The sequence below is a fragment of the Tinamus guttatus genome, unplaced genomic scaffold (genome assembly GCF_059628265.1).
Source record: "Tinamus guttatus ecotype Peru unplaced genomic scaffold, ASM5962826v1 Tinamus_guttatus_pri_ptg000010l, whole genome shotgun sequence".
NCBI classification, from domain to species: Eukaryota; Metazoa; Chordata; class Aves; order Tinamiformes; family Tinamidae; genus Tinamus; species Tinamus guttatus.
Genome location: NW_028288544.1, coordinates 4368444 through 4394006, shown reverse-complemented (window position 1 = coordinate 4394006; position 25563 = coordinate 4368444). Strand labels below are relative to the sequence as shown.

Below are 25563 nucleotides of genomic sequence, written 5' to 3'. Positions count from 1 at the left end.
CATCAGTGATTTTGACAAGGGGCCAGAGTGCACAAGTTTGTGGAAGATACCAAACCGGGAGGAGTGGCTGGCACTCCAGAGGGCCGTGCTGCCCCATTCAGAGAGGCCTAGACAGGATGGAGAGTTGGGTAGAGAGGAACCTCAACAAGGACAAGTGCAGGGTCCTGCACCTGGGGAGGAATAACCCCAGGCACCAGTACAGATTAGGGGTTGCCCTGCTGGAAAGCAGCTCTGCAGAGAGGGATTTGGGAACCCTGATAGATAACAAGTCAACCATGAGGCAGCAATGTACCCTCATGGCCAAGAAGGCCAATGGGATCCTGGCCTGCATCAGGAGGAACGTTGTCAGCAGGTCGAGGGAGGGGATCTTGGCCCTCTACTCAGCTCTGGTGAGGCCGCACCTGGAGTATTGTGTCCAGTTCTGGACTCCCCAGTACAAGAGGGATGTGGAGCTTCTAGAGAGGGTCCAGCATAGAGCCACAAAGATGATTAAGGGACTGGAGCATCTATCATATGAGGAAAGACTAAGTGAGCTGGTCCTCTTTAGCCTGGAGAAGAGAAGATTGAGAGAGGATCTGATCAATATGTACAAGTACCTGAAGGGAGAATGTAAAGGGGGTCAAACTCTTCTCAGTGGTGGCCAGTGACAGGACAAGGGATAATGGGTGCAAGGTGAAACACAGGAAGTTCCATCTCCATGTGAGGAAGAACTTCTTTCCTGTGAGGGTGACAGAACCCTGGAACAGGCTGCCCAGAGAGGTTGTGGAGTCTCCTTCTCTGGAGATCTTCCAAATCTGTCTGGATGCCACCCTGTGCCACGCGCTCTAGGTGTCTTTGCCAGCAGGAGGATTGGACTAGATGATCTCTAGAGGTCCCTGCCACCCTTAACCGATCTGTGATTCTGTAATCTCATTTTGCACCAGCATCTTTTTGTATTTCACTTTCAAATAAAATACACTCCTTTTCATTCATATTTACTTCACTGCTGTATATTGCTTAAAGGAAAAATACATTGTTTCTGTGCCTTTCCTAGACACACTTTTGAGGCAGTGCTTTCCTCACCCCAAGATGTGTTTTAAGCCTCTGCTAGAAATTTATGATTCAGGTAGCACACCGGGAGCAGGGTGTATCCTCCCTTATTCATCAGGAACATTCAATCACATTGCCATTTCATAGCACTGGCACAATAACTGGGCAGATATTTGACACATAGCAGTATATGGCCCACATAATAAATGGTTTCGCTGTAAACCCGCAGTATTTGCCTTGGGTTTGGTGACACAAAGCCAGTTTTGTACCAGGGCGTGTGCATGCACACAGACTCATGCAAATACATGGGAGACTCTTGCGCTCCATCTTCTGGTAGATCTGGGACAAATCCACTCTTCCAAACTTCTTCCTCTGCAAAGGTTTGAGAGCCCCTGGGGATGGAGCAGCGGCCAGGACTATAGACAGGATGACCCGGCAGAGCACCAGGGGTTAATGTGCCTGGGCTGACAGCCCAAGTCCCTCTGGCACCCCTCTTCACCAGCCTCCAGAAGGGGAATCAGGGTGTCTTCAGGGCATCTGAGGAACATGGACACAGCAGCAAGGCAGGCACCTCCCAGCTGATCATTTCGATGTCAAGGTCTTTTAATTACTTTGATACCAATGGTGTTATCATAGGTGGATATAAGAAGCCTTGCAGAATCACTGCGTGAAACTCAGGATGACCAGGTTTATTCAAATCAAACATGGACACTCAGAAATACCTTTAATTGCATTTTTCTGCCTACTGGAGGTTTTTTATGCTCTGGATTCACTGAGGTGTAGGTGATTTAAATGCTCCTGGCCAGCACTGATAGGCTGTTTCTCTTTGTTACAGGAGAGGCTGAAACAGCACTTCAGATTATACCCTTACCTTGATCTCCCTTGCTCAGCAGCCTGACTTTTTGTGCTGATTTCAAGCACTCACCGTATAACCGTAAGGGCTTCATTTTGTTTCTTCTGGACTGCCTCTCTCCAGCAGAGCCCTGAAGTATCACACAGCCGAGCTGTACAAACTGGGATACACCTCTGGCTTTTCTAGGCTCTGGCACAAGCAAACCTGGTGGCCATGGCTCAGTATCTCAGGGACCACAGCCCCAGTCAGCCTAAGCCAAAGGCAAGGAGGAGAAAGATGGTCTCCAAGGCATTCCTAAGGGGCTTTGATCCCACCAGGTTCCTAAAGTGCTAACCTCCTTGCATCCTGGAGAAGAGAAATTCAAGAAAGAGCTCTGACTGTCCAAGACCCACCCCCCACCCCCCAACCCTACTCGCTCCCTTCCCAGGCTCGACCTCCAAGAGATGCTCAGACATTTGACCATTTTTCGTCCGTGGCACCATGTCTTTAGGGACTCATATGTCCCACCTGCCTTCCCTGGGATCAGGACTGAACTACCACACAGAGGCACAGCAAAAATGTGGTCAGCCGTGATGGGCTCAGCAAAGAGCAAGAAGAGGCAAGAACTTTGTAGAAAATTTCTTATTAAGGAGCCATAAGCACTCTCTGTCATTCCCTTGGATTACATTCAGGGAAGCGCTTATGTTAGCTTTCTTCTCTCTATTTTCACAGAATCAGAGAATGGTTGAGGTTGGAAAGAACCTCTAGAGATCATCTAGTCCAACCCCTCTGCTCCAGCAGGGACACCTAGAGCATGTGGCACAGGGTGGCATCCGGGCAGGCTTTGAAGATCTCCAGAGAAAGAGACTGCACTACCTCTCTGGGCAGCCTGTTCCAGGGCTCTGTCACCCTCACAGGAAAGAAGTTTTTCCTCAGATTCCTTTCTGAGCTTCAATTTGTGGCCATTGCTTCTTGTTTGATCGCTGATCACCACTGAAAGGAGTCTGGCCCCATCCTCCTGACACCCTCCCTTGAGATATTTATACACGCTGATAGGATCCCTCTCAGTCTTCTCTAAGCTGAACAGGCCCAGCTGTTGAGATGGTCCAGCTGAAATGATGAGAGATGCTCTAGTCCCCTTGTCATCTTCATAGCCCTACACCGGACTCTCTCCAGTAGTTTCATATCTCTTGTACTGGGCTGCATTAGAGGGGACACCTATTTTAGCCCCAGCCAGACCACCGGGCTCTATCCCACACTTGCACCCTGTAGCCTTCTGTTTTTTTGATTCCTCAGCAGACTCCAGCAAAACTGAAGTCTTGTACCAGAAACCGGCATTCTCACCTCTACTTTACTTTCTTTCCCTTGTAGCCCTTAGATCTGTTAAATAACCGGGCTCAAGCCTGTTCCCCCTGCACAGAAGCGAAGGGGATTCATGGTGAATAGTACTTTAGGGCAGGTGGCACATTGTGGATTTTGTCCTTTTCACAGGTTCCCTTTCTACTGCCGTCTCTTCTTGCTAAAAAGGCAGAGTTGCGGATTTGGACACTCCGACCCAGTACTTCCTCCTCCCCACACCTCGGGGACGCATCACTTTTCAGATCTCTCAAGCAGATGTACTATTTGCTGTGGCAAAGTAGCCAGCGATACAGATTCTCCTAGACCTCGGAATTGATCTCACTTCACTGTCCTGGAGGTTTATATTACTTGGGAAGCCTTCTCATAGCAAAGACAATGTCACTTCCATTAACAACAATGCGTTTTTCTCTCAAAGCTTTTGTAGCATTCCACATTTTTACACTTAAGCACTTTATCAAGGAAAAGGTGAAGGATAAATTTTCCATCTGTGATAAATAAGGTTTCTGCCAGTGGTTTGGGTAAAATTTCTTAGCTCAAATCTTAGTTGGCATGAGTCATTCCTGTTTAATTTAGAAGGAGAAGTCTGGAGGGTCAAGAGCATTGGGGAAAAAAAGCTATCTAGGTAAGGAAGAAATATTTCTTATAAGAGAAAACTGCAAATATATATCGTTCTCCTCACTCCCATCCTTACGGTTTTCAAAAACGAGTTTAAGGAAAAGAAGATGGCAATGTAAAATCCATTTCTTGTTTTCCTCATTTACCATTTTTCTAGCCTGAAGGTAGAGTCCATCCTGTAACAGGCAGCTGCAGGTGGATATTTTTCTTTTTCCTTCAGCAGTGCCTGCACATGCAAGTAGTTGTTAAATCTCCCTGGCTTTAGAGCATGTTTGCTTCTCAAAGGCAATATTTTCCTTTCTCAACTTTTGATTGTTTATCTTTGTCTACTGCAGCTCATTTTTTCCTCCTTTCTGCTTTGCTAGGTTTTGCAGTAAATTAAAGTAGCGCATGTACTTGCCATTACATATATCATTTTTAACAGAGGAATTTTCAATCAATTTTATATATCCTAAGTATATTTGAAAAGCAGCGTGCCTCCCTTGAAATACTATTTTCTCTGACTTTTAAAAGCAACATCAGCAGTTTTGGCCACAATCTTTTAAATTATTTTTTCTTCGATTAAGACAAATATATTTTCCATGAGTATATTTTTTCAAGAAAATATATAATGTAGGAAGATTCTATATCAACAAGATGAAACTGCTTTTGCAAGTTACCCTGAATGCAAATATTAGTCACTTGAACTAATGTCAGACCTGTACTTTCTAGAAATATTTATGATATATTTTTGCTTAGTATGGACGGAAGGAAAGGTGAAGGATGGAGCTTAGAGGAAAATTATATAGCATAAGAAGCAAAAAAAATCTTTTCAAATCTGTGATATACGTGGATATTAATCTTGTCTGTTATCATTGAATAAATAATGCCTATGACTTTCTGTAATTTTTAAGTTTCCTTCCTTCGTTGCCTCAACTCAAGTGAAAGTTCATTTCTAAACGTAATTTCCAAAAGAGTTAAAACCAACATTTTGTCTCAGTGGAGCCTAGATAACGGCCAAGTCCATTATCACTTTTTATATGAAAAATTCCTCATCTTACCAAAACTCAAGGTGGCAAATGTGCTTGGGATGCAGCTGGTAAAGGAGCTAGTCTGTATCCACTCCTTAAAATTCTCCATTTACAAGGATTCAGCTGTCAACCACATGACATTCATCTCTTGTGCAAACTTTAACTGTGGTCCCTAAAGTCAAAATAACAAGTGACTAATGAGCTTTCGTCCCATTTGGAAAAAGCAGCAAGCAACGTGCTCTCAGCAAACATTTTTGAAAAGAAAGTGTTAACCAATGTTTACACATTGAAGCTAGAATTGTCCTAAGTGAACGAAATGCTCAGAAAGGCTGCTGGATGCTCCCGACTCAGTGAGCTCCAGCCCCAGACACCCTTCTGGCTCCTGAGCGGCATGACGTGTAAGCACCATTTGCCAGGTCTCTCAAAACAAGTGTATTTAATAGGCTTAAGGAGATTTTTAGTTATGCTATAGTAAGAACCTAAGAATAGTCCTCCTGGATCAGACCCAATATCCCAGTGTCCCTGCCCATGGCCACTGAGGAAGACTAGGGAGGAGCATATGACCCGAGTGGTGGTATCTGATACACTCCCAGATTCTCATGTTCAGCTGCTAAGCTAGAGGTCTTTTCTTTGTATTTAGCAGATCCCAGTGGGCTTTTTTTTTCCACATTTTATTTCTCCAATCTCTTATTTTATTTGGAAGTTGAAGGCAATGTTCTAAATTTTATACTGGCCTTAAGCTGGGTAAGGAAGTCCAAATCCATGGATGGCAAAGTGGTAGCACAGAAAGGTCAATAGATTGCTCTTTATGGAGTAGCAAAATGCTCTGCTCTAACCACTATCTGCATGCCCAACAAGGGACCAAGAAACAAAAGCAAAAGGAATGGTCTGATCGCTAACAGGCTTTTTTCCCCTAAGTACCCTTCTGAAGGATGAAGATCAGTTTTTAGGTGGAAAGAGTTTTTCTAGCACTGAGCAGGAGCACATGGTCAGTTTTTAGCTGATTCACTTTTTTTTTCTGTATGAAGAATAATAATCCACAGCCAATTTCTGGCTGAAGTTACAGGGTTATACTAGGGTTACACCAAAACTACACTCTCTATCCTTCTTTACTCTCACAACAGCCCTTTGGGTTTATCATAGCATTAATCTATAACATTAAAATCCCCAGTGTTAAAATAAGATAGCTGGATATTTCCCAAACTTCCTTGTAGAGCCCAAGTATTCTCTGCAGCATATTCTGGAATATGTTACAATTCCAGAATTCTGTTTTCCCTGGATTTTATTGTTGAGACAATTTGTTGACCAAACCCACCACCTATATGAGGGCTGCTTGTACAGACCAAGCTGGGGAGGGCTTATGGCATGTCTCTGGCCTTGGAGCAGCCTTGCCTGCTGCAGATGCCCCGTTTAGGTGGCATCTTGGCTCAGTAATGAACCACATGGACCGTAGCAGCAACCAAAGCTGTGAGGTTGCTTGGCTTGCTGGAGGACTGAAGTTCTCCCCAGCACACAAAGCTGCCTCGGGCATTGGGGATGCTGCCCGCCGGGGCAGTGTGAGAGCACTGCGGGTGGCAAGGGCAGCCGGGGCTCCCTGCAGAAGCTTGGAAAGCAGCCCGTAATGTCGACTGTCCCCAAAGGCCTGTGATTCTGGAGGAAGATGCTCAGCACTTTCTAAAAAATCATGTTAATTTCAGGTTGGGTCCCTAAGAGCTTGAGTACATCTTGGCAGCTTGTTTTTTGCAAGTGAGGATTTTTTGGATGCCAGTTCAGCATTGTGCTTGCTGTAAAAAAAATTAGTATTGTGCACTTATAATAGAAAAAAAAAATGCCCTTTAGATTTTTCCGCTTTATTTATTTATTTGAGGGGAAGGAGAGGGTATTTCCTAGGCCTGCAGCATCTGTGGGTAGCCAGAATATTTTCATTCTTTTGTTATTTAAATTTCTAACTTATCTCCAAACTCATCCCCACTCATGATTGTTTGTTGACAAAAAAAAATCTGTAACTGAGCAGTACACATTGTAGTTGCTCTTTCTTTCTTCTTCTCCCTTTTTTTTTTAATACCGCTAAAATTTATTCTCCTGCATGCTTGCAGATTTTGCAGCATTGGATGTCCTCCTGATGTCCTTGTTCTTGATGTTACAGACCTGCTCCATTCCTTTGCAGCCTGCAGGGATTTGCCTCTATCAGTCTGCAAACAACAAAAGAGGCTTTAAAGATAAAAGCAAGAGGAAGCCAGATGCTGTTGGACAGCGAGTGCTGGACACAGTTTGGCTGGAAAACCTGGAAATGTCTTCTTGCAGCTCTCACATTCAATGTTGCCTTCCCATTGGACAGCCACAGGTGTTTTAGAACTGGTCTGTTGATAAAATTGAAAGAATAATAATAATTCTTAAAAATACATGATCTATAATCAATATGATATTTTTCTTTCCTTCTCTTGCTTTCCCCTCTGCCACTTTCTGCCTGATGATTCTGAAGCCACCTGGGCAGAGACCTGCTCCTTCCTGACCCTGGATGCTCTATAGGCCTCTTGTTTCTGCCCTACAGTAAGTCAAGCCTAACGTCTAAACATTTGTATCTTCTGGGTTATGTTTTTTTCTGGCTGTGGGTGGAATCTACAGAAACTTGAGAATGGAAAAATGGGGCAGTTTTAAACTGGAGATTTACATTTTGAATGTTCCTTTTTTCTGTTTTTGTTTTGTTTTGTTTTTCTCAGCATACTAAGGCTTAATGTGTTTTCAACAGTCTGCCTAGAATTTCGTCTTTATAAAGGGATATTAATTCCCTCAGCATTAATATTAACTCTTCCAGTAATGTTCTTTCTTAGTAGGCTGGATGTTTGCCTAACACATATTGTGCTCCAGCATATCTAAACAAATAGTCAAAGTAATTTGCTTGAAAAAGAGAAAGAAAAGGGTTGTTTGTTTACATGACAATTTCTCCTTGGCTCTCTACAGCTTCTTAGATCAATAATCTAATTTATTAAAAAAGAATATATTTTCACACTGTTTAGGAATATTGTAATTCTGCCTTGATAAAACTTCAGTCTTCATCTAAAGAACTAGGCTTGGGCACTCAAAATAAATATATTTTTTGGAAAGTCTCTGTTGTTCTAAACACACCAAAGCAGCGGTGTTTATTCAGGATTTGTATATAGCGGAAATTGAAGGTGCAAGATGATACATTCAAGCTGCAGTTTTCATTTCCTGAATAATACTAAACTGTAGACTACAGGTTAGAGACATGAGACAACATTTAATAGATGCCTGATTCAAGAAGTATAATGATCAAGATAAACTGATGTGATACCCTAAAGCATAAGATTGTGAATGACTTAAGGTTGCAGTAATGCTGTGACAGGTCATGTTCTGACCTTGAAGATCTGAGCAAGTACCTGAGCCTTCTAGTACTGTTTTAATGAAAATTAACAGTAAGTTTTGTCTCCTATTCACTGACTTAATGTCTGCATTGCTGTTACCTGATGGTGGATATCTTACTGCAGAAGACCTGCTGATTTCTGTTTTCTAGGTACTAGTTTTCTAGTTGGCAAAACAGCAAGCAAAGGTGGAATTAACTCCTCCACGGTGGTCAGAAGACGGCTAAGGACTTGAGGAGCAGCTGTTTTTCTCAGGTTTTGCTTTCTCAAAGCAAGAACTGATCTTTTAAGATCCATTACTCTAGGGCTACCCACATATGATATGTCCTCTTTTTCCACCTGGGACATTTATGCAAGCAGAGCTTGAGCACCTGCTATATCTGCCTGCTTTTCCAGCCTGTGTCATCCTCCTTGGAGCTGCAGCACAGCAACTCCAGCCAGGTTCTGTCATTGTATTCAGCCCACGGGGAGAAAAAGAGGCTTAATGCACCAGCAAAACACCACAAAGCTTAACTGTGCCTGTTTCTACACCATGTCTTAAGCCCAGGGCTTGCAGCCAGGCTTGCATTTCTGCTCCTTGCTTAACCAGGTAGCGAGAGGCCAGACAGTGGCTCCCAGTGGTATTCCCTGGGAGCACAGACCTCTGCTCCTACAGGCAGGGGTTGCGCACTACAAAATCCTGGATCCGAGATGGCAGCTGGAGGCTATGAAACAATTTTACACTTCCCCTGCCAGGACTTGATCTGCACTGTGGGAAACAGGATTCCAGGTGCAAAAACATGACTACTCTTTTCTATTTCTCCCGCAAAAACATATTTAAAATACTACGAACATTTATGCTGAAGATGTTTCTGTTCTCAAAACAGTGAAATACACAAATAATTGTCAAGTTTTGTTACCAGCACATCCATTGCCATTCATCGTTTCAAAGTCCAGGATCAGAACTGTAAAATTTGTAGGTGCCTACAAGATGCAGAAGACTGTTGCTGAGAGCAAGCGGAATCAATACCAGTGATTTGAATTTCCCATTGCAATGGGCACAGCTACACTGGCAAAGTCTGCCAGATACATATAAAGAAGCATAAATCTGCCCTTGGTCTACAGACTGCAGCACTGCGAGCAGTAGAGGTAGTGATGGCTCAGGCAGATGATGTCTCAGTGCTGAAGTGGGTGGGCATTACCTAAATAGCTTTTACGCCTTCATAAGAACTACTTTAGCTGCATAGTGCAGAAAAAAAAAATCTCCTGGCAGACCCCAAAAAAATATCCATGGCTTTTTAAGCTGCAATAACAATATAAGCTCTTGCCATCATGTAAACCATGATTCTGTGAGCTTCCCCCTGAGTCCAGGACTTTCACAGGTCTTCTCCACTTCTCTTTCTCCTCCTTAGTATCCTATGTGAAGGCATTAATTGAATGATTAAAATGTGAGAGATCTCAAGACTTGGGTGTTCCCTTTTTCTTGACATTTAGCAGTTTAACACTAAGCACTGTTACTGTAATGCGTTGGTGGCTTGACTAGGGATGTGGACATCAGGGAAAAGAAGCCTTTTGAAAGCTTATACTTACCTTTCAGAGCCAGTAATTCCTTTTATATCCTTATATCCTATATTCCTTTTATATATTTATAAATTCCTCATATATAACTTTATAACTTGCTCCTCTTGTGGGTTATTGCAGCCCGTGGGGTCACGGGATGTGCGCCCACCTCTTGCACGGGGAGCTGGCTCAGCTTGGCAGCTCTCCACACGCTGCCCGGGCTTGTCTGCAGCGCAAAGAGCAGCGGCAATGGCTGTTTCACTCATCTCTACAGGCCGCTCGTGGAGATAAAAAAGAGCCTGTAAAACAGCCTCAATAGGCTCAAAAACAGTTCAATAGCAGTGTCAATAACAAAAGCAGGTCTTGCTTCTGCTGTAGGAGAAATTTGACTGGTCACAATAAAAACGTAGCATAAACTGTGTAAAAATAATCTCCGAGTACAGTTAGGATTCAAAGGCTGCCGCCAGGAAAGCAAGGGAGAGCAAAAGCAATAAATTTCAGCAATACTGATCTTGCACAACTGCTGTATTAATCAGCTCATTTTGCATACACACAATATGTGCAATGTGGCTGAGCTGGTGTCAGCATAAGAAGTTTTATCTTTTTATTCCCATGCATATACACTTTTAAATTCATACCAGAGATGATGCATAAATAGGAATTTAATTTCCTTTCTTCTTTCCATTAAAAAGAATCTTTTAAAAACCCAGTGTTGCTGGCAGCTCCCGCACATTCCACATATTTTAAAACCTCTCTATGAATGAAACCACTTGCTTACTTTTAAAGGAAGCCAACTTCCTATAACTTATGTGGGGGGGGGGGGGGGGAAAGTATATCCTCAGTGAGGACAGACTTTTTGCTTTGGAGATCAGGAACTTGAAAGTCTTGCTGGTGAAGGCTGAAGTTGTTGCACTGTAGAGTCTTATTTCTCCCTGCATGTGCACGTGAGGAGCACATTGTAGTCTGGGGGACATGCAAGGCCAAGTGGAGGCTTCCTGCCCCTATGTCAGACAGCAGTTTTGCAGATGTGAGTATGAGGTGATATGTGCAGAGGAGAGAAGTCAGGGTGAGCTGTGGGTGGGAGATGCAGCACCACTAGCATTGCTCTTCCCCCAGGCCTTGGGGCAGGGAGCTTCCTCCAGGAGAGGTCCGAGGAATAAGTCAATAACATCTTCAGAGAAGTATCTTCAGTGCTTTGAGCTGGAGGAGGCTTCGGGCTTCCAGGGCAGAGACTGCAGGAGCCAGTGAGTTCAATAAAAAATGCTCAGAAGTGGCTACATGGAGCAGATTACAAGATCCTGCTCATCATCGCACATACTGCTTCATGTCTCAGGATTAGACTTAGGTAGAGAGACTCATCTAGACTGTACCAGACTTCAACAATAAAGTTGACATGTAGTAAATGTTCTTAGCCAAACCTTATTAGAGAGTATGGCGAGAAGTCATGAGCATCCTGTGGTGCCAAGACTAGCGCAGATTTCATCTCTAGTTGTTATTAAAGCAACACATCAAGCTCAGCTGAGCGAAGATCAGCTGAGCTAAGGCCTGCAGAGCAGTCACCTGTGGGGACTTTAGATATGCTGTACAAGTTGCTGGTGATGCCTGTTGATACGTGGTCAAAATTACAAAGGTTTTGAACCATTAAAACTATGTTAAAAGTATGTTAAACTATCTATGCTAATCATAAAATTTACAAGTTATGTCCTGTGAAATCCTGGAGTTTTTTTCTAAAATAAAAAAATAAAAATAAATAAGCTTCAGAGAGCAGTATCCTGTACTGAAATGGTTCCCTACCAATGGCACTTCTGGGGTAGGTCCCCAACTTCCTCTCTAGCCCCACTAGCCAGTAACAGTCTTGATCTGACGGTGACCGTGGCAAAAGGCTCAGACTTTTCTCTGAAACTTCCCCTTTCCAGGGGCGAAGGCAAAGTGCTCAGCAGTTACCTGCAATTTGTTGCTTAGAGCAGCCAAAGTCCTCTTGTTGTCTCCTGTCCTCTCACCCATCCTCTATCTCAAATTCTGCATCAGTTACCAAACCCAAAGAACAATCTGACTTTTCCTTCACACCTCGATCCATGGACTCAATTGTAATAGGTTTGCAAGAGAGAGACTGCACAGGGGAAGGACTTGGAGGCTTTCCATGCTGTGCCATGGACCCGCGGTGCGATACTGAGCCTTCCCCACACCTCTCCGCTGGTGTTTCCCCATTGAGGGATGTGAAGTGCTTCAAGAAAAGTGCTCTTTTTAAAGCTTTGAAGCAGGAGCTGGACCAGGTGACACCCCAGCGTTCCTTCCAAACAACATTTTCCCACGGTTCTTTTACTGAGAGCTTCCCAAGCTCTCGTTGTCCCCCTCCACTTCCATCAGGGCTATGAGGCTAGCAAGAACCAGGGTGAGCAAAGTGTTTAATTCTGGATAAAACTGTTGTTTCTTTAATGCCTGCATATCCTCTGGGATCCTGCCTGACTCCAGCAGGGTCACAGCTCAGTCACATTAGAAATACGAGATTTTATTTGGAATTCAGCTTTAAACAATATAAACCGCTGAATGACTCCTGAGATCAGGTTAACAAAAATGTCTTTGTGGTACTGAGTATAAAGAGTGGGCCTGATTTTAAATTACATTTCCAGGCACGCTTTCACCTTTATGTCCTCAAAAAAATATGAGGTGCCCTGTCAACCAGGCAGGAACTTTTGTAGAAACGCAGATTGTAGAAGTTCAAGGGGAAGCTTTTGGTTTTGACAGGTGACGCAATTGTTAAAATTACAATAAACACCTGCAAAGAAAGGTGTAAGAAAAATACTTTGCTTCAACTTATCAGCTACTGAACTTGCAATATATACAATGTGAATAGCATTATAAAACTGTCATAGTAGCTATTTGATCAAACATTCCCATAAAAATGTGTTCCCTAATTGACCGGTCCAACAGAGGCTTGTGTGGGTCTATTTTGGTGGGGATGGGCAGAGGGGACAGGGCAGGAGAGGCCAGGGAGATACACACAGAAACCATGGGACTAAGTGGGACTTGCTTCACCCAGTAGCAGAGTATGTATTCTCTATGTGTATGTCATGGAGATGAAGCAGCCGCAGCCCGTGTTGGTAGGCAGCCTGTTAGTACAGGGGAAAAAAAGAAAAAAAAACTCAAGGCAAACAGTTTCATTAAACATTCATTTATGAAGAGCTTCAAAGCTAAGGCTGGAGCACGCTTCTATATGAAACATAACTATTCATCATCTAAAAAATTTGGTCTGGATGCAATTAAAAAATAATCCCAAGGATCTCAACAGATTGATTCAATAGAATTTGATGAGGTCTTGCATCATTTAACAAAGAAGAACATGTAGCAGAGGAAGTGCTTGCAAGTCTCGCTTCTTTATTTTGGAAGATCTGAGGAAAAAAACGTATGCATAGGTTTAAAGTGGGGCCTTTGATTCATTTGCTTTGGCTTTTCAAGCTTATCAAGGTACCTCAGCTCCTAGAAGCTGAATATAGCCACTCAACCTGGGGTGGAAGTCAACCAACTTCCAACCTCTGGCCAAGGTGCAACCCTTGGAGCACAGAGGGTCAAATCCCACGTGCAGCAGCAACAGAGCTGGTGCATCTGGAGCAGCAGGCAGGGCTAAATCTACCCACACACACTCTTGAGTTTCTACACACATACCTGTCTTCAAATAATAGCAAATGTAATCAATCGCACAGCAACACTCATCCCCCTGCAAGGACAAAAAAAAAATGTTTAATTTATGTTAAAAGCAACAACAACTTATTAAGTAAAATAACAAGAGCTTATTTAATAAAATGCTTCGGACTATTCAGAGCAGTTATGATTGCACATGCAAGCTGAATTCATGAAGCGTATGGGAAATCTGACCGCAGGTTATTTTCTTCTTGTGAAACTCTGTGAAGCATTTGAGAAGGCACTTTACTAACAGAACTGAGTAAGCTATACTTTCCTCTAAAAGGAAAGAGTATTTCTAATTTGCATGTTACAGGCTCAGCAGTTGGTGCAACATACTGTATTGCAACTGGTCCATGCATGCTGGTAACTAGTCCTAAAAATCACTGTAATTTCAAGAGCTCCTTTGTAGACCTATTTCCCTTAACAGACATATTGCTGAGTATGCCCGGGAATCCCCTGCTGCGGAGATTGGGAGTCTCGCCCAGCTAGTTCACTAGACGCCAACCACCCTGAACCATCAGGAGGGAAGAAGAGGTAGAATGATTTAAGAATCATTCAAGAGAGCAGGAGCTACCACCAACAGAGACTATGATTTAGACTGGGGCAAGTTAAGATGAATTGTCCACCTCAGCCAGCTTTAGTATTCTTCAGTATTGAAGTTACGAATTGCCTTTCTCATAGCAAGAGTTACTACCACCAGGTCATCTAGAACCAGCAGAGGTGAGAGCACAGGAGCACCAGGTTATTGCTGCTGTGCTCCCTCGGGAGCCAGCTCCAGCTTGGAAACTATCACTGACCTCCACAGGCAGCTTCGAACTGTGCAAATAGGTCCTCCCACAACTAAAAAAACCACAGAGACACCCAAATAGCTTTTCAAGAGCCAGCTTTACTCTGGCAAGCATGAAGCCAATTCTATAGGCATAAGGGTGGGCGTATGCCAAGTCTGCAGAGTGCCACAAGTTCCTCTGCATTCACTGTCTGCTGAATTAGATGGGAACAGATTTTTATTATTACTATTTTGTATTATCTATGGTATACAAATAGCTGCCTTCAGTAATATCAGTTTCCTTAACAGGAGTGCTAACACAACTGATGAGATGAAAAGTATCAAGAGCACCAAGAAAGGAAGGGAGCAAAAAAGGAGGAGGAAAAAAAAAAAGGCAGTAACACACAGCACCAAAAACCTCTCACAAGAGTAACCGGTGAATAAGAAATCTAGTTTCCCAGTCAACAGTTGACATTTTGAAACCTGGTTAAGTGGATGGCAAACTCGCTCCTGTCTGCCCCTGCCTGCCCTTCCAAGCCAAGTGCCAACCATCCCTGGCTCCCACCTTCTGCTCTGGCTTTCCTCCACACTACGGGAACACCAGGACAAACATGTCCATGCCATACCCTGAACTGCAGTCACCGGTGGGTGTTTGATGCAAAGCCTCTTCCCTGCAGAAGAGCCTGGGTCTGCCTCTTCCTCCTCACAGAGCCCCTGAGCTTCCTGCAGCCGTTCCCCCCCTCAGCTGCTGCTCGAGACGAGTGCCCCCAGAGACAGCACTCGAGGTTTTCCATTTCAGGGCCATGCAGGGCAGGGAACCATAACCGTCTTTGTGGCCCCCCTGGGCTTACTCCAGCGGACCGGGGAGGCCCATAGAGCCCCCAGCGCTCCGGACACGGGCTCGGCAGCGCCAGGCAGAGCGGGGCAGACCGTGTCCCCCTGCGCTGAGCAGGCTGCTGGCGAGGCCGCGATGCCACCCGGGGTGATGTGATGCTGACCTTCCTGGACACAAGGGCACCGGGCTGGCTCACGGCTCATCCTGGTGCCACCCAGGTTGGCTGAGGTCTTATCAGGGTTGCCCCTACATTGACTTCCCCTTTCATAAGGGCTGCTCAACACTCACTTCCAGGCATTACTGGGATTGTCAGGCTTTCCTGCTCCCTCATGTAACCTTGTCCCAAACTGGAAGAACTTGGGAACACACCTGGTAGTTGAAGACTGACTCAGCAGCAGATGGGAAGAGGGGAAAAGCAAGCTCAGCAAGTTCCAAGAAATATCACAACAGCGTTTCACTGTAAGAGCTTTGTAACAGAAGCTCTCCTAAGAGCTAAGAAGCTGGGAGTGGTGAATATAGAAGTTTTTTTATAGCAAGTTATCTGAACAATTTTTTAAAAAGAACATGAAATATCCCAAGATAAATTATTCTCTTTGACAGTGCTGTGTAGCTACAGCACAAAATGTAGAAGGATTCATATATCACCACAGCCTATAGAAAGATTATAGTCTTTTATTAGTTTTTTTAAACAGATGATTTAATTTTCAATAATAAAGCTCAATAATTTGATTCCCTACCCATAAAAACTTGTTTTACACATTATGTACAAGTACCCAGAGACTACAGCCATACAGAATATCACAGCTATACCACACACCTTCACACAGAACGAGCCGGGGAGAGGTGCTCACCGCATTGACATACATTCAAAGATCAAGTTGTGGATATGCACAGTGCATTTGGCACAGCTCACTAGAGACTGCCCACGCAGGGACAGTAAAAATAATCCCAACTAAGTGATAAGGTGGATTAGTTCAACCACATTGATTCCAGGAGGGGCACGAATTCACAGTTCAATCGGCCATCAGAAGTGATTTGCCTAACTTGAATCAAATGCAGCTGAACTAATCATTTTAGCTTCATTAAGCATCCCTCTATAGACACACCCTAGATCTTCAGATTTGTCTCCAATATAGAACAAATCATTGTAGTTGAGATAAGTTTGAGGACCAAGGGCAGCACAAGTAATAAGTTTCTTTGGCAGATTGATGCAAATATAAAAAAATAGATTACTTCTGAAGACTAAACTAAGTTTTTCCTCCTTTTATTTCTATTTACTGCCAGCACCAGAACTGCTTCAGTGACACAGTTGCATGAATACATGGTAATTTATATAAAATTTCATCTTGATAAAACAAAATGCACAAAAGAAACTTTAATACTCAAGATCCCCTCCAAGAGGCTATCTACTCCCCCCACACACAAAAAAAAACTTAGCATTCAGCAAGTGAACTTTATGATGGCAATGACCAGACCCAGGAAACATTGCATATGATTATTCAGTATAAAACGAATAATAGAGACACATACAAGTAGTGATGAATGTCAGAAGCCAACCTGCGAAAGGAAAGCAAGGCAGCCCCCATGGACGGCTAACTGATGCCTTCTGACATCAAATAAAAGATGTTATCAACTTGAATAAGTGCCCCTTTATATTTTGTGGGATCAACCAGACCATAGTTCTCACTCAAGTTCTCTGCAATCTGATCTCAGGACGACAATAAAAGCTAGCAAGTTTATGCAATCTGTTCTATAACATTACATCAAGTTATAACAGTTAAAATATACTTTTTTTTTCCACAAAGAAGCAGACATTCATTTAAAATCTGGAATTTCCCTTTTAAAAGCATAAGAATTTTTTTTCTCTCAAGTGCCATGCCAGTTTCCTCACTATGAAGGAGATTCAGACTCATTCTGATGAGGAAGAAGTGAAACCTCCTGAATAAAGTGCCCAAGAGCACTACAGCCCCCAGGGCAGAAGGCTGAAATATTAGTGTTTGCCTCCAGGAATACTGCTCTAAAGATATTTGTCCAAACACAACAAAGACTTCCAATTTCAAATTATATCCAACATGAAGAGTTTAATTAGACTAGGATATTCTCCTATGAAGACTATTTAGCCAGCATATCCAATTACTTGTCATGTTGGTTCCGAGATACTGCAGTGCAACTCACTTCATCTCTCCTGTCCTTTGCAGACTTCAAACCAATCTTTGGATGCACAGTTCAAAAGCAACACTAACAAAAAGCTTGGGTAGACTTCTCTGTTGGGTACACAAACAATGCAAGTCAGTCACATTTGCTATGGAAGTGTATCTAGTTCATTTTCAGCTTTTTTTTTTTCCAGCAAGTAACATCAAAACCTTAAGCAGCATGTCACATCAGGTTAGAATTTTATGCAGAAGTAGGTATATAGCCCATACGCAGCACTGTTTATGCTTATTCTCTATAGAAAAATGATCTCACTGGTACCAGGAAGTTTCACTTAGAGTTATAGGAATGGCTTTTTTTAAGCCTCAAAAACAGGGCATTTCTGGACAATCAGGTTAATTCACTCACCACAGAGCTTCTAAACCTTTTTATTTGGTCTCTTTAATATTTCTGTAGCTTCATATCTACACTCCTGGCTTAGCCTTGATAGACAAGGAGCAGTTTCTAGTCTCATGGATACTAGAGAAGACACCGATCCATTAAATTCACATATTAGTCAATGCATCTGCAGATGAATTTGACTGTCAGCTCTGAAATGGCTGACGGTGAAGAATTACGTTCCTCAGTACCTATTTCGCATTAAAAGATCTTGCTTGGATTTCAGAAATGCCTTCAGGGCATGGAAACCCATTTACACTGCCCTGGACATCTCACAGGACTGAGTTCTTACTTGTTGTTTTGGTGACCAGGACAGGAAATTGGGGTAATTAAGCCTGAATCAGTTTGGCTTGCAACAGCTGTCCTTTTTCACAAACCAACCTGTGAATTTCCCCCTCCCCATAAACAGATTCTCACACGCTCACACAGACTCTCTAGAAAGGTAAGACACTTTATTGAATTTGTTGATAAATTAAGAAAGGACTATGAACCAGACTTATGGGTCACAGGTGCTTGTAAACACAGACATCAACTCCTTTCCATGGAAAGCCTGACTTAGTGTGCTCAGCCAAAAGTCACTTTCCCCAGCGTTGCTCACAGGCTGCATAGTGATGGAGAGCAGAGAAAAAGTCTTCATAGCTGATGTTCACGTGGGAAGGCAGAGAACTGTGAAAGCAAGTTAGGAAGAAGTCAACGTAAGCAGCTTTTACGAGCACTATGACTGCGATGACCAGTAAGGCTCAAAGCAAGCTGCCTCGAGAGCCTCCCAGACTTACTTTCAAAACAAGGGTTACTGCCAGGTAACTCCATGGTAAGCAAACTACCTGCCAGCATCTTTTGTCACCCTCTAAATCAACGCCTCATAATTAAAGGGCACTAAGTCAGACCTGGGAAGTTAAACACATCTGTAAACGCCCTTAAGACTTTGGTAGTGCAGCAGGTGGTTAGTTTAATTATTGACAAACGTTGAAAATAACAACCTTGCTGTTGCTGCTTCCAACCAGGGTTGGGCAATAAGCCTAAACACTTGAGGCTTAACATTTTAAATTCCTTTAAACTAAACAGGACATCTTTTCTTAGAGAGTTCCTCCTAAGGCTATTTCTGTAAGGTAGACCACATATTTTAAAACATTCTTGCTTACTTAAATATTATTCCAATCTGTTTCACATTATTTACAGGAAACTCACATGATCTCCGTCAGTCTGATGTGCCATGGAAGGAATCCTAACGTGCTGTCCACAGGACCAAACTTCAAGACTAAATCAGGATCAGGAAATCCATTTGTACCTGTAAGAACAACAAATTAAGTCTGTTTTGCCAAATCCACTAGAATATTTTTGTTTTAATTCCAAGTCCTAAGGCATCTATTTTAAATTGAATGCACACTGCATGTGAAGTGAAGCTCCTGAGGACAAGTTAATCATTAGAAGAACAGAAAGACAGACTTGTCTTGTACCACCTAGACAAAGCCAGCTCTTGCTTAGTTGGCCCTATAGGAGCTAGCTTGGAAAGGCTTTGTAAGGAAGTCATTGGAAAATGCAGATTGTTTTGAACACAGACACTAAACCACAGACACTGCTGCTGTAACTGACTTGCTCTTGTCTTGCCTTGGCAAACTGTATTTTTCTAGTGCAGAACCATGAACTCAAGCCATACTTCCTGCTGCACTGCTAACTCAGCTATGTGCAGTTGCAGTCAACCACAGGCAAAGGCCCATTAACACAACGACCTTCTTGCATTCAAGAGGGCCAAACTGATAATCATCACATACTACCAAAAAAAGTAATAAAAGTGTAATAAAACCCTTAGGTAGATTAATTGGCTCTTAAACATCCTTCTTGTTAGATGATCAAGAAAAGGCAGGAGAATTTTGCTAGTACTGAGTAGAGAACATGAGCAGCTCTGGGCAGGACTGGGTAACACTGAAGGACCTCACTGGGCACCCACTTTTACTATCCCTGAAATTCTCTCTCACTACTACTCATCTTGCCATATCCCAATCCACCAATGAATTTGGATGTCAAGTTCCAGAGACTAGAACAAACAGGTTGTCTTCAGAAGGTCTTGAGTTGACAAGGAATTATATTTTGTAGTTCTAATACTACAGTTTGATACACAAGGAAGTCTTCCTTGGGCAGATCTTTAGCAGCTTGGTGTCTTGCTCACCAAGGAAACCTCCTCCTGGCTTCAGCTTCTGAAGACCAGAACTTAAAATTGTTCATTCTAAGTTTGTTGCCTGTCTATCAGTCTTAAAGTTTGGCTCTTCTGTTAATTCTAGGAAGCTGATTATAGCAATGTGAAGGGCATCATAGCACCAAGGACAACAAAGTTATTCTCTTTCATGCACCCATCGAGCCCATCTGAACAGCACTCCATCAGTCACGGCCCTACTTGGCTATAATGATGCAATTAGTTACGATTATTGCATGATATTTCTGATTTATTTCCTGCTGCCCCTCCCATTATGCACTAACTCCACATGTTAACTGCACAAGTGCTTATATTGTATAATCCCTACCTCAAGAAGATGAGTTTAATACTGACTGCCTGCTCCAAATCTCACATGTCATTTCTACATTTTAATATGGGCCTTGTATAAGCTTAAGTTTATACAGGGGAACTTAACGTGGGGAAGAATAAAACAGGAAACTGAGGTCCCATCTAGTTTCCCTCCCTCCAGGGTTTTAACTGAAGTTGGAGAGTTCAGAAGTTCACGCCCTCCCTCCCCAAAAGGGTGACAATAGCTTTTTTTTTTTTTTTTTTTTGCCAGAGGTAAGCAAGCTTTATATTATTCCCAGACATATGCATTTCTACTGACTAGGATTAAACATTAGAGAGAAGAACACCTTATGCAGCAGAGTTCAGCGCTTATCTTAAAGTGAACAAACATGCTATAAAGGAGAAGCTGCTTATTTGCCCAAAAGCTAGCATTAGTATGAAAAAGCTTTGCAGGGAAGCAATAAGAATACTTAAAGTGGGGATTCCTGTGGAAGTGGACAGCTTTACTCATCAGCTGATTCAGAAGCTGAGTGCTCATCAGCTGGCCAGTTCAGCAGCAGGATCTTCAACACTGCAATGGTTTTTCAAACAGGAAAGGACCTTCAGACAGCCCAGTTAATTCTAATACTTCCTTCTGGTTCCTATCTGAAGATGGAAAATGAAAATGGACACTATGTAGTATTAAGGTCAGAACAGCTATTTAAAAAGCAATACTGTGCTTTCCATTCTACATTTGTCTACCTAGACACATCACCCCTGCAAAGCTACCTGCCACATGGAAACTCCCTTAGAGCTGCTGAAGTTACAGCGCTCAGGTTTAACACACAGGACAGGATTTGGGAATGCTGAAAGGCTTTCCCAAGACAGGAATCTGGCAACATTCCCTCTAGGCCAGGTGTTCCGAGAGAGCTGGAAAGAGGTAGCTTGATCCACAGGCAGCTTCCTTTATTCTGCATGTGTTTCACAGGGCACCCTGAACGGCCAATTTAATTGACAAGCCTGTTTACTGGGAATGCTGATAGCAAGTAAAGGTATTATAATGCAGCTAGTATCTACTTTTCTGAAAATTCAAGCTGGTTACCCAAGGCATGGCTTAGAAGGCAAGGTATTATTACATGGAGGAGAGCTACGCTGGTTGCAAGAATTAGAACATGAGCAGATTAAGAACCAAAAGTCACAGGGCAAGATAGAAGAATCACAGTATTTCACAACCGACTCCACTAAACCCCACCCTAAATACAAGTGAAAAAAGGTGTCCTAAATTCCTGTGAAAAACATTATGGAAGTCAACACTAAGAAATCCATCTAAGAGGATTCAAGTATTGCTTTTCAGTACTCCTAATTCACCTCAGCAACTTAATACAGATGCTCATGTTCGATACCTTGCCTTGCTCTGCCTTGCACAGCAGCTAAACCTGGCTACAACCCAAAAGAGCAGTTTCCCCAGTTACAGTTCAAATGTCACCTCCAATTGTCCTGAAACACTGAAACCAAGAGAACTAATAACCAGGACTAGAACTAGCTAGGTATAGACATTATCTTTAGTTACGTGCCACACAGTTTCTACAGTCTATTCTAAAAGTACACATTTTTGACAGGTTAAAAGAGTCTAGCATGTTCTTTCCTGTATGCAGGTAGCATGCACTATTTGAAGAGTCACACAGATTTATTAATGCTATTCCAACTGGCTTCAATAGCTTCAGTGCATCCAAACACTTATAGACCAGGAAAGAAGATCAGGAGTAAGTGCCTAAGAAGCTAGAGTTAAGCAGGCATCACTGGTCAGAGTTCATAGATAGGCATGCACTGTCAGCCTTCCACAAACCAAATACTAATTTTAGGAAAGCAATTCTCCATTACCATGTCATTTCTGAAGGCAATTAAAGATTGATGTTTAAGTTAATTCATCAGCTAACAAGCACTACACCTATTTAGTAACTGCATGCTACTGACAAAAGCAGATTAAGTTCAATTCCCACCCTAACAACTGTTTTAGTAAGAAGGAACCATGCAGTATGCTGACAGCATGGGCAGAATTCAGTCTGAAGTTAAAGATCTGCTTGAAAGGCTGAAGCTCCCTCTGTAGTCAGAATCCAGAGAGCAAGTCATCTCACCAACCATCTAGGAGGAGGAAAAACACCCCCCCACACACATTTCAAACCCCAATTAAAAAGGGCCACACTATAATATGCCTGCAGATAACCCAGTTTAAGTGTCTTAGCTGGAACCTGAACCCTGCCTGTGCTAATTGCAGAGGCAAGTAGCATGCATGGGTCACCTAGGGAAGGAGAGCACTTCACCCTGAGTGCCGCTGGGGAAGTGAAGGGTGTACTTTGAATTATTCCTCCTGAATGCCAGCTCAAGGCTGCCCTGCCTCTTCACTGCCACTGCACATGGCCATGCACCTCAGAGCAGAGTCAACAACCTGCATGAGTTAGCAATGGAGATCAGAGAGCACGGGTTACACAGCAGCATGAGCTTAGCAAGTACTCTGGCAGTCACATACAGGGGGACAGCCAGGCAGCAGTTAAGAGCTTTAACTGCTGCAGCTAGATCTAGAAGAGGCTCAGCCCACACTCAAGTTTGCATGATGCTCTCTTGCAAGGAATTAGCCTAAGTTAGAACAGCTTGCTTTTGATTCCAGGAGTTCTCTTTCTTCAGAAAGCTACCACAGAGCATCCCACACAGGTTGAAAACTGCTTGAAATAAGACTTGCCACTTCAGCTTACGCTCCCTCTCAAGCTCTTTAGGTCAGAAGGCAAAGAGATCTGAAGTTTTAGCAGATTCTGGAAGCTATGATCATTACCTACCCTAGTAGACTACAAGTCAAAATAAATGTTCTAAACAAACACCAGGGCCCAGTGAGTTATGGTTTGATTCCTCCCCTTCCTCCCCTCAGACCATACCATACTTACTACTTAATAAGTTGTCTAACACATTCACATCCAGGTCTGTGTGTGTTCTTTGCTGCTGTGCCACCAACTGACAAAAGTTCTGAGCAGCTTTTATTATGTCTGCTTTCCCATCTTCTGGAGACAGCACCTTCAATGTAGATTGGCAATTTAAAACTGAAAGTACAAAACATAGTTTAAAAGCAACAGAAATATAGTTGTTCTGAATATGCACTTTAGATATTCAATGGATGTGATGGAAAGAAACTTATGACATACTTGGCATACTATACACTTTTCACAGGTATCTATCATCTACTGCTTACAAAGCTGAGCATCAGTCTTCTGAATTTGTTGCATTACTAATGTGCAAGTTCAAAGCAACTATTTTCAGGAATGTTGTGTAGTGGCTTAATCAGTGTCAGCCTCAGGATGCAAAGACCACTCCAGAGAAGCAGCACTGGCTCTCACAGTGTCAGGAAAGTAGTGACATGAAGGCATTTAGGTAGCGACTTGAGGGTAGCAGACAATGCAGAAAGACTTACCATTCAGGGAAGAACAAAGTTTAAGTTTTTATCCTATATAAAGCAAGTTATAGAAATAGCAGCTATTTTGGACACTATGTGACAGGATCTTTTAGTCAGTAACCAAATACAGTTACAGAATCTTTTCAGCAACACTCTAAATTGATGCAAGAGTTGTAACACTGATCCCAGAAGCTGGGAAATAGCCAACAATACCACAACTCATCTACACTTTTGAAATCGTTTGATTGATTTGTCAGTATGTTCTGTGCTAAAAGGACTCTTACGATGGTACATAAACATGCAGGGCATGGCATTTTGCTTTCAGGAAAAACAAAATGAATAATTGCGAGGGGCAGGAGGGGATGATGTCAACTTTTCAGTTTACAGTTTCTAGTCAGTGGAGAATTGAGTTACTGATACACTGAAGGGGATCAGTGGTAGTAGGGCCAGGCTAAGGGAAGACCCAACTGGGGAGTGACATCTGGTTGTACTACAGTTATAGCAAGCAAACAAAAAGGTACAAAGTAGCTTAATGCAAACGCAGAAAGGCTGCGAGTGATCCGACATCAGCACTTAATAAAGGAAAAGGTCACAGAACACAGGAAAGTACTTAAGTAAAAGCAGTTACCAAATCATATATAGCTTATGCAGACTATTCCTGATCCCCCAGTTCATCTTACCTTGATCAACTTGGTCTTGATTTGCAAATTCCACTGTGTATTTGGAGCAATCTAGTCCCAAGAGTTCCTGTTGCTGTTTTAAAATTTCATCCATTAATCTTGAGTTGTTCCTCTTGAAAATACCTTAAAAAAAATGCATGTCAGCCAACTCCTATGAAGGACTGTAGGAAGGAGAGAATCATATAATCAGCACTAGTTTCAGACCAGAGCTCACAAGTATGGGGCAGATCTAGAGCAGATGCTACTGCATATGACTAATTTTAGAGACCTTGGAAAAGAAAGGGCAGTGAGGCAACTTCAGATCTTGCCTGCTTCTCTTCCTCTTTCACCGAGTTAAACTATCCCATTAAGACCGCTATTTTCTTTTATATGAAGAATAACTTGAGATAGTACCACCTTATCAATCCAGATTTAGTCACATTAACAGCAGCTTTACTGTCTCATTCTGCTCTAGAATTTCCGAAATCACATGCACACACACACAACCACTAAAGACCCCTCATAAGAGCTGCAGGATCACCAGCAAGTCACAATACTAGTTTAGTGCTGCAGGAGCTGCCCATTCTCATGGCACAGGGTCTGTGGCTCCAGTTTCCCAGCAGATTTCACGAGCTCTGTATCGCAATAGGCCTTTATACCTACAGATTTGTGGTAACATTTTCAGTGCAAGGTATTGCACAAACTTGTTTAAGCAACTACATTTGGGATCTTGTTCTAAAATAAGTTCTAGCTCTTACTAAAGAGACCACAGCTATTTCTAATTAAAAGCCACAATAAATATAAGCATTACAGCTTAAGTATCTATAGGGTGTGAGTGTTCCTAAGTGTATTTCCTAGTTTGCTTAGGTTCTCCAAGTGAATTTTTTTCTGTTATCAGTAAAAAAAGGTACCAATCATTGGTAGAATTAAAGCATTATCAATTTCTGTACCAAGCACTTAATATTGAACCCATGCCATAGTCAGCTTGCAAAACAAAAATAAACTTGTATATACATTTATGAACAAGCAGTTTCAACATAAGTAATGGGTCAAAGAGCATAAAAGCTTCATGTAAAGACTGTAATATATATTAGAAGCTGCTCGCAACATTAAATTATGCGGTGCATTTAATATGCTGGTCTTTTAGCTCTAGTGAGCTAGCTTTTATATAGATGTTACACAGTAGTAAAGCATCTGCTTCTTTCCCCATCCTGGACACTTCTAGCAAAAAAGAAAAAAGCTTATACTGATTTCACATATTAATAGTAAGTCTCAGTGAGGCAGCAACCTTGAGAGGCAAAAACTGTTAGAAAAGACTTGTACTAAGTCTAATTTAAAGTTGAATTTATTG

The 25563-nt window shown here is 42.5% G+C and overlaps 1 protein-coding gene across 3 annotated transcripts in view; it reads right to left on the bottom strand.

Annotated features, from left to right (window-relative positions):
• The window catches only part of NUS1 (NUS1 dehydrodolichyl diphosphate synthase subunit), a 61063-nt gene that overhangs the window by 29291 nt on the left and 6209 nt on the right, over positions 1-25563 (bottom strand). Inside the window, exons 2-5 of one of the 3 annotated variants that reach the window (XM_088522732.1) lie at positions 24234-24356; positions 23051-23203; positions 18824-18923; positions 18067-18301 (exon numbers count right to left, since the gene is read on the bottom strand). In XM_088522732.1, coding sequence (XP_088378858.1) covers positions 18211-18301; positions 18824-18923; positions 23051-23203; positions 24234-24356 — 467 coding nt within the window. In that variant the 3' untranslated portion in view covers positions 18067-18210. Of the gene's footprint in view, positions 1-18066; positions 18302-18819; positions 18924-20605; positions 20781-23050; positions 23204-24233; positions 24357-25563 lie in introns of those variants that run through there. The other 2 variants (XR_015913269.1, XM_088522735.1) reach the window with 2 other exon arrangements.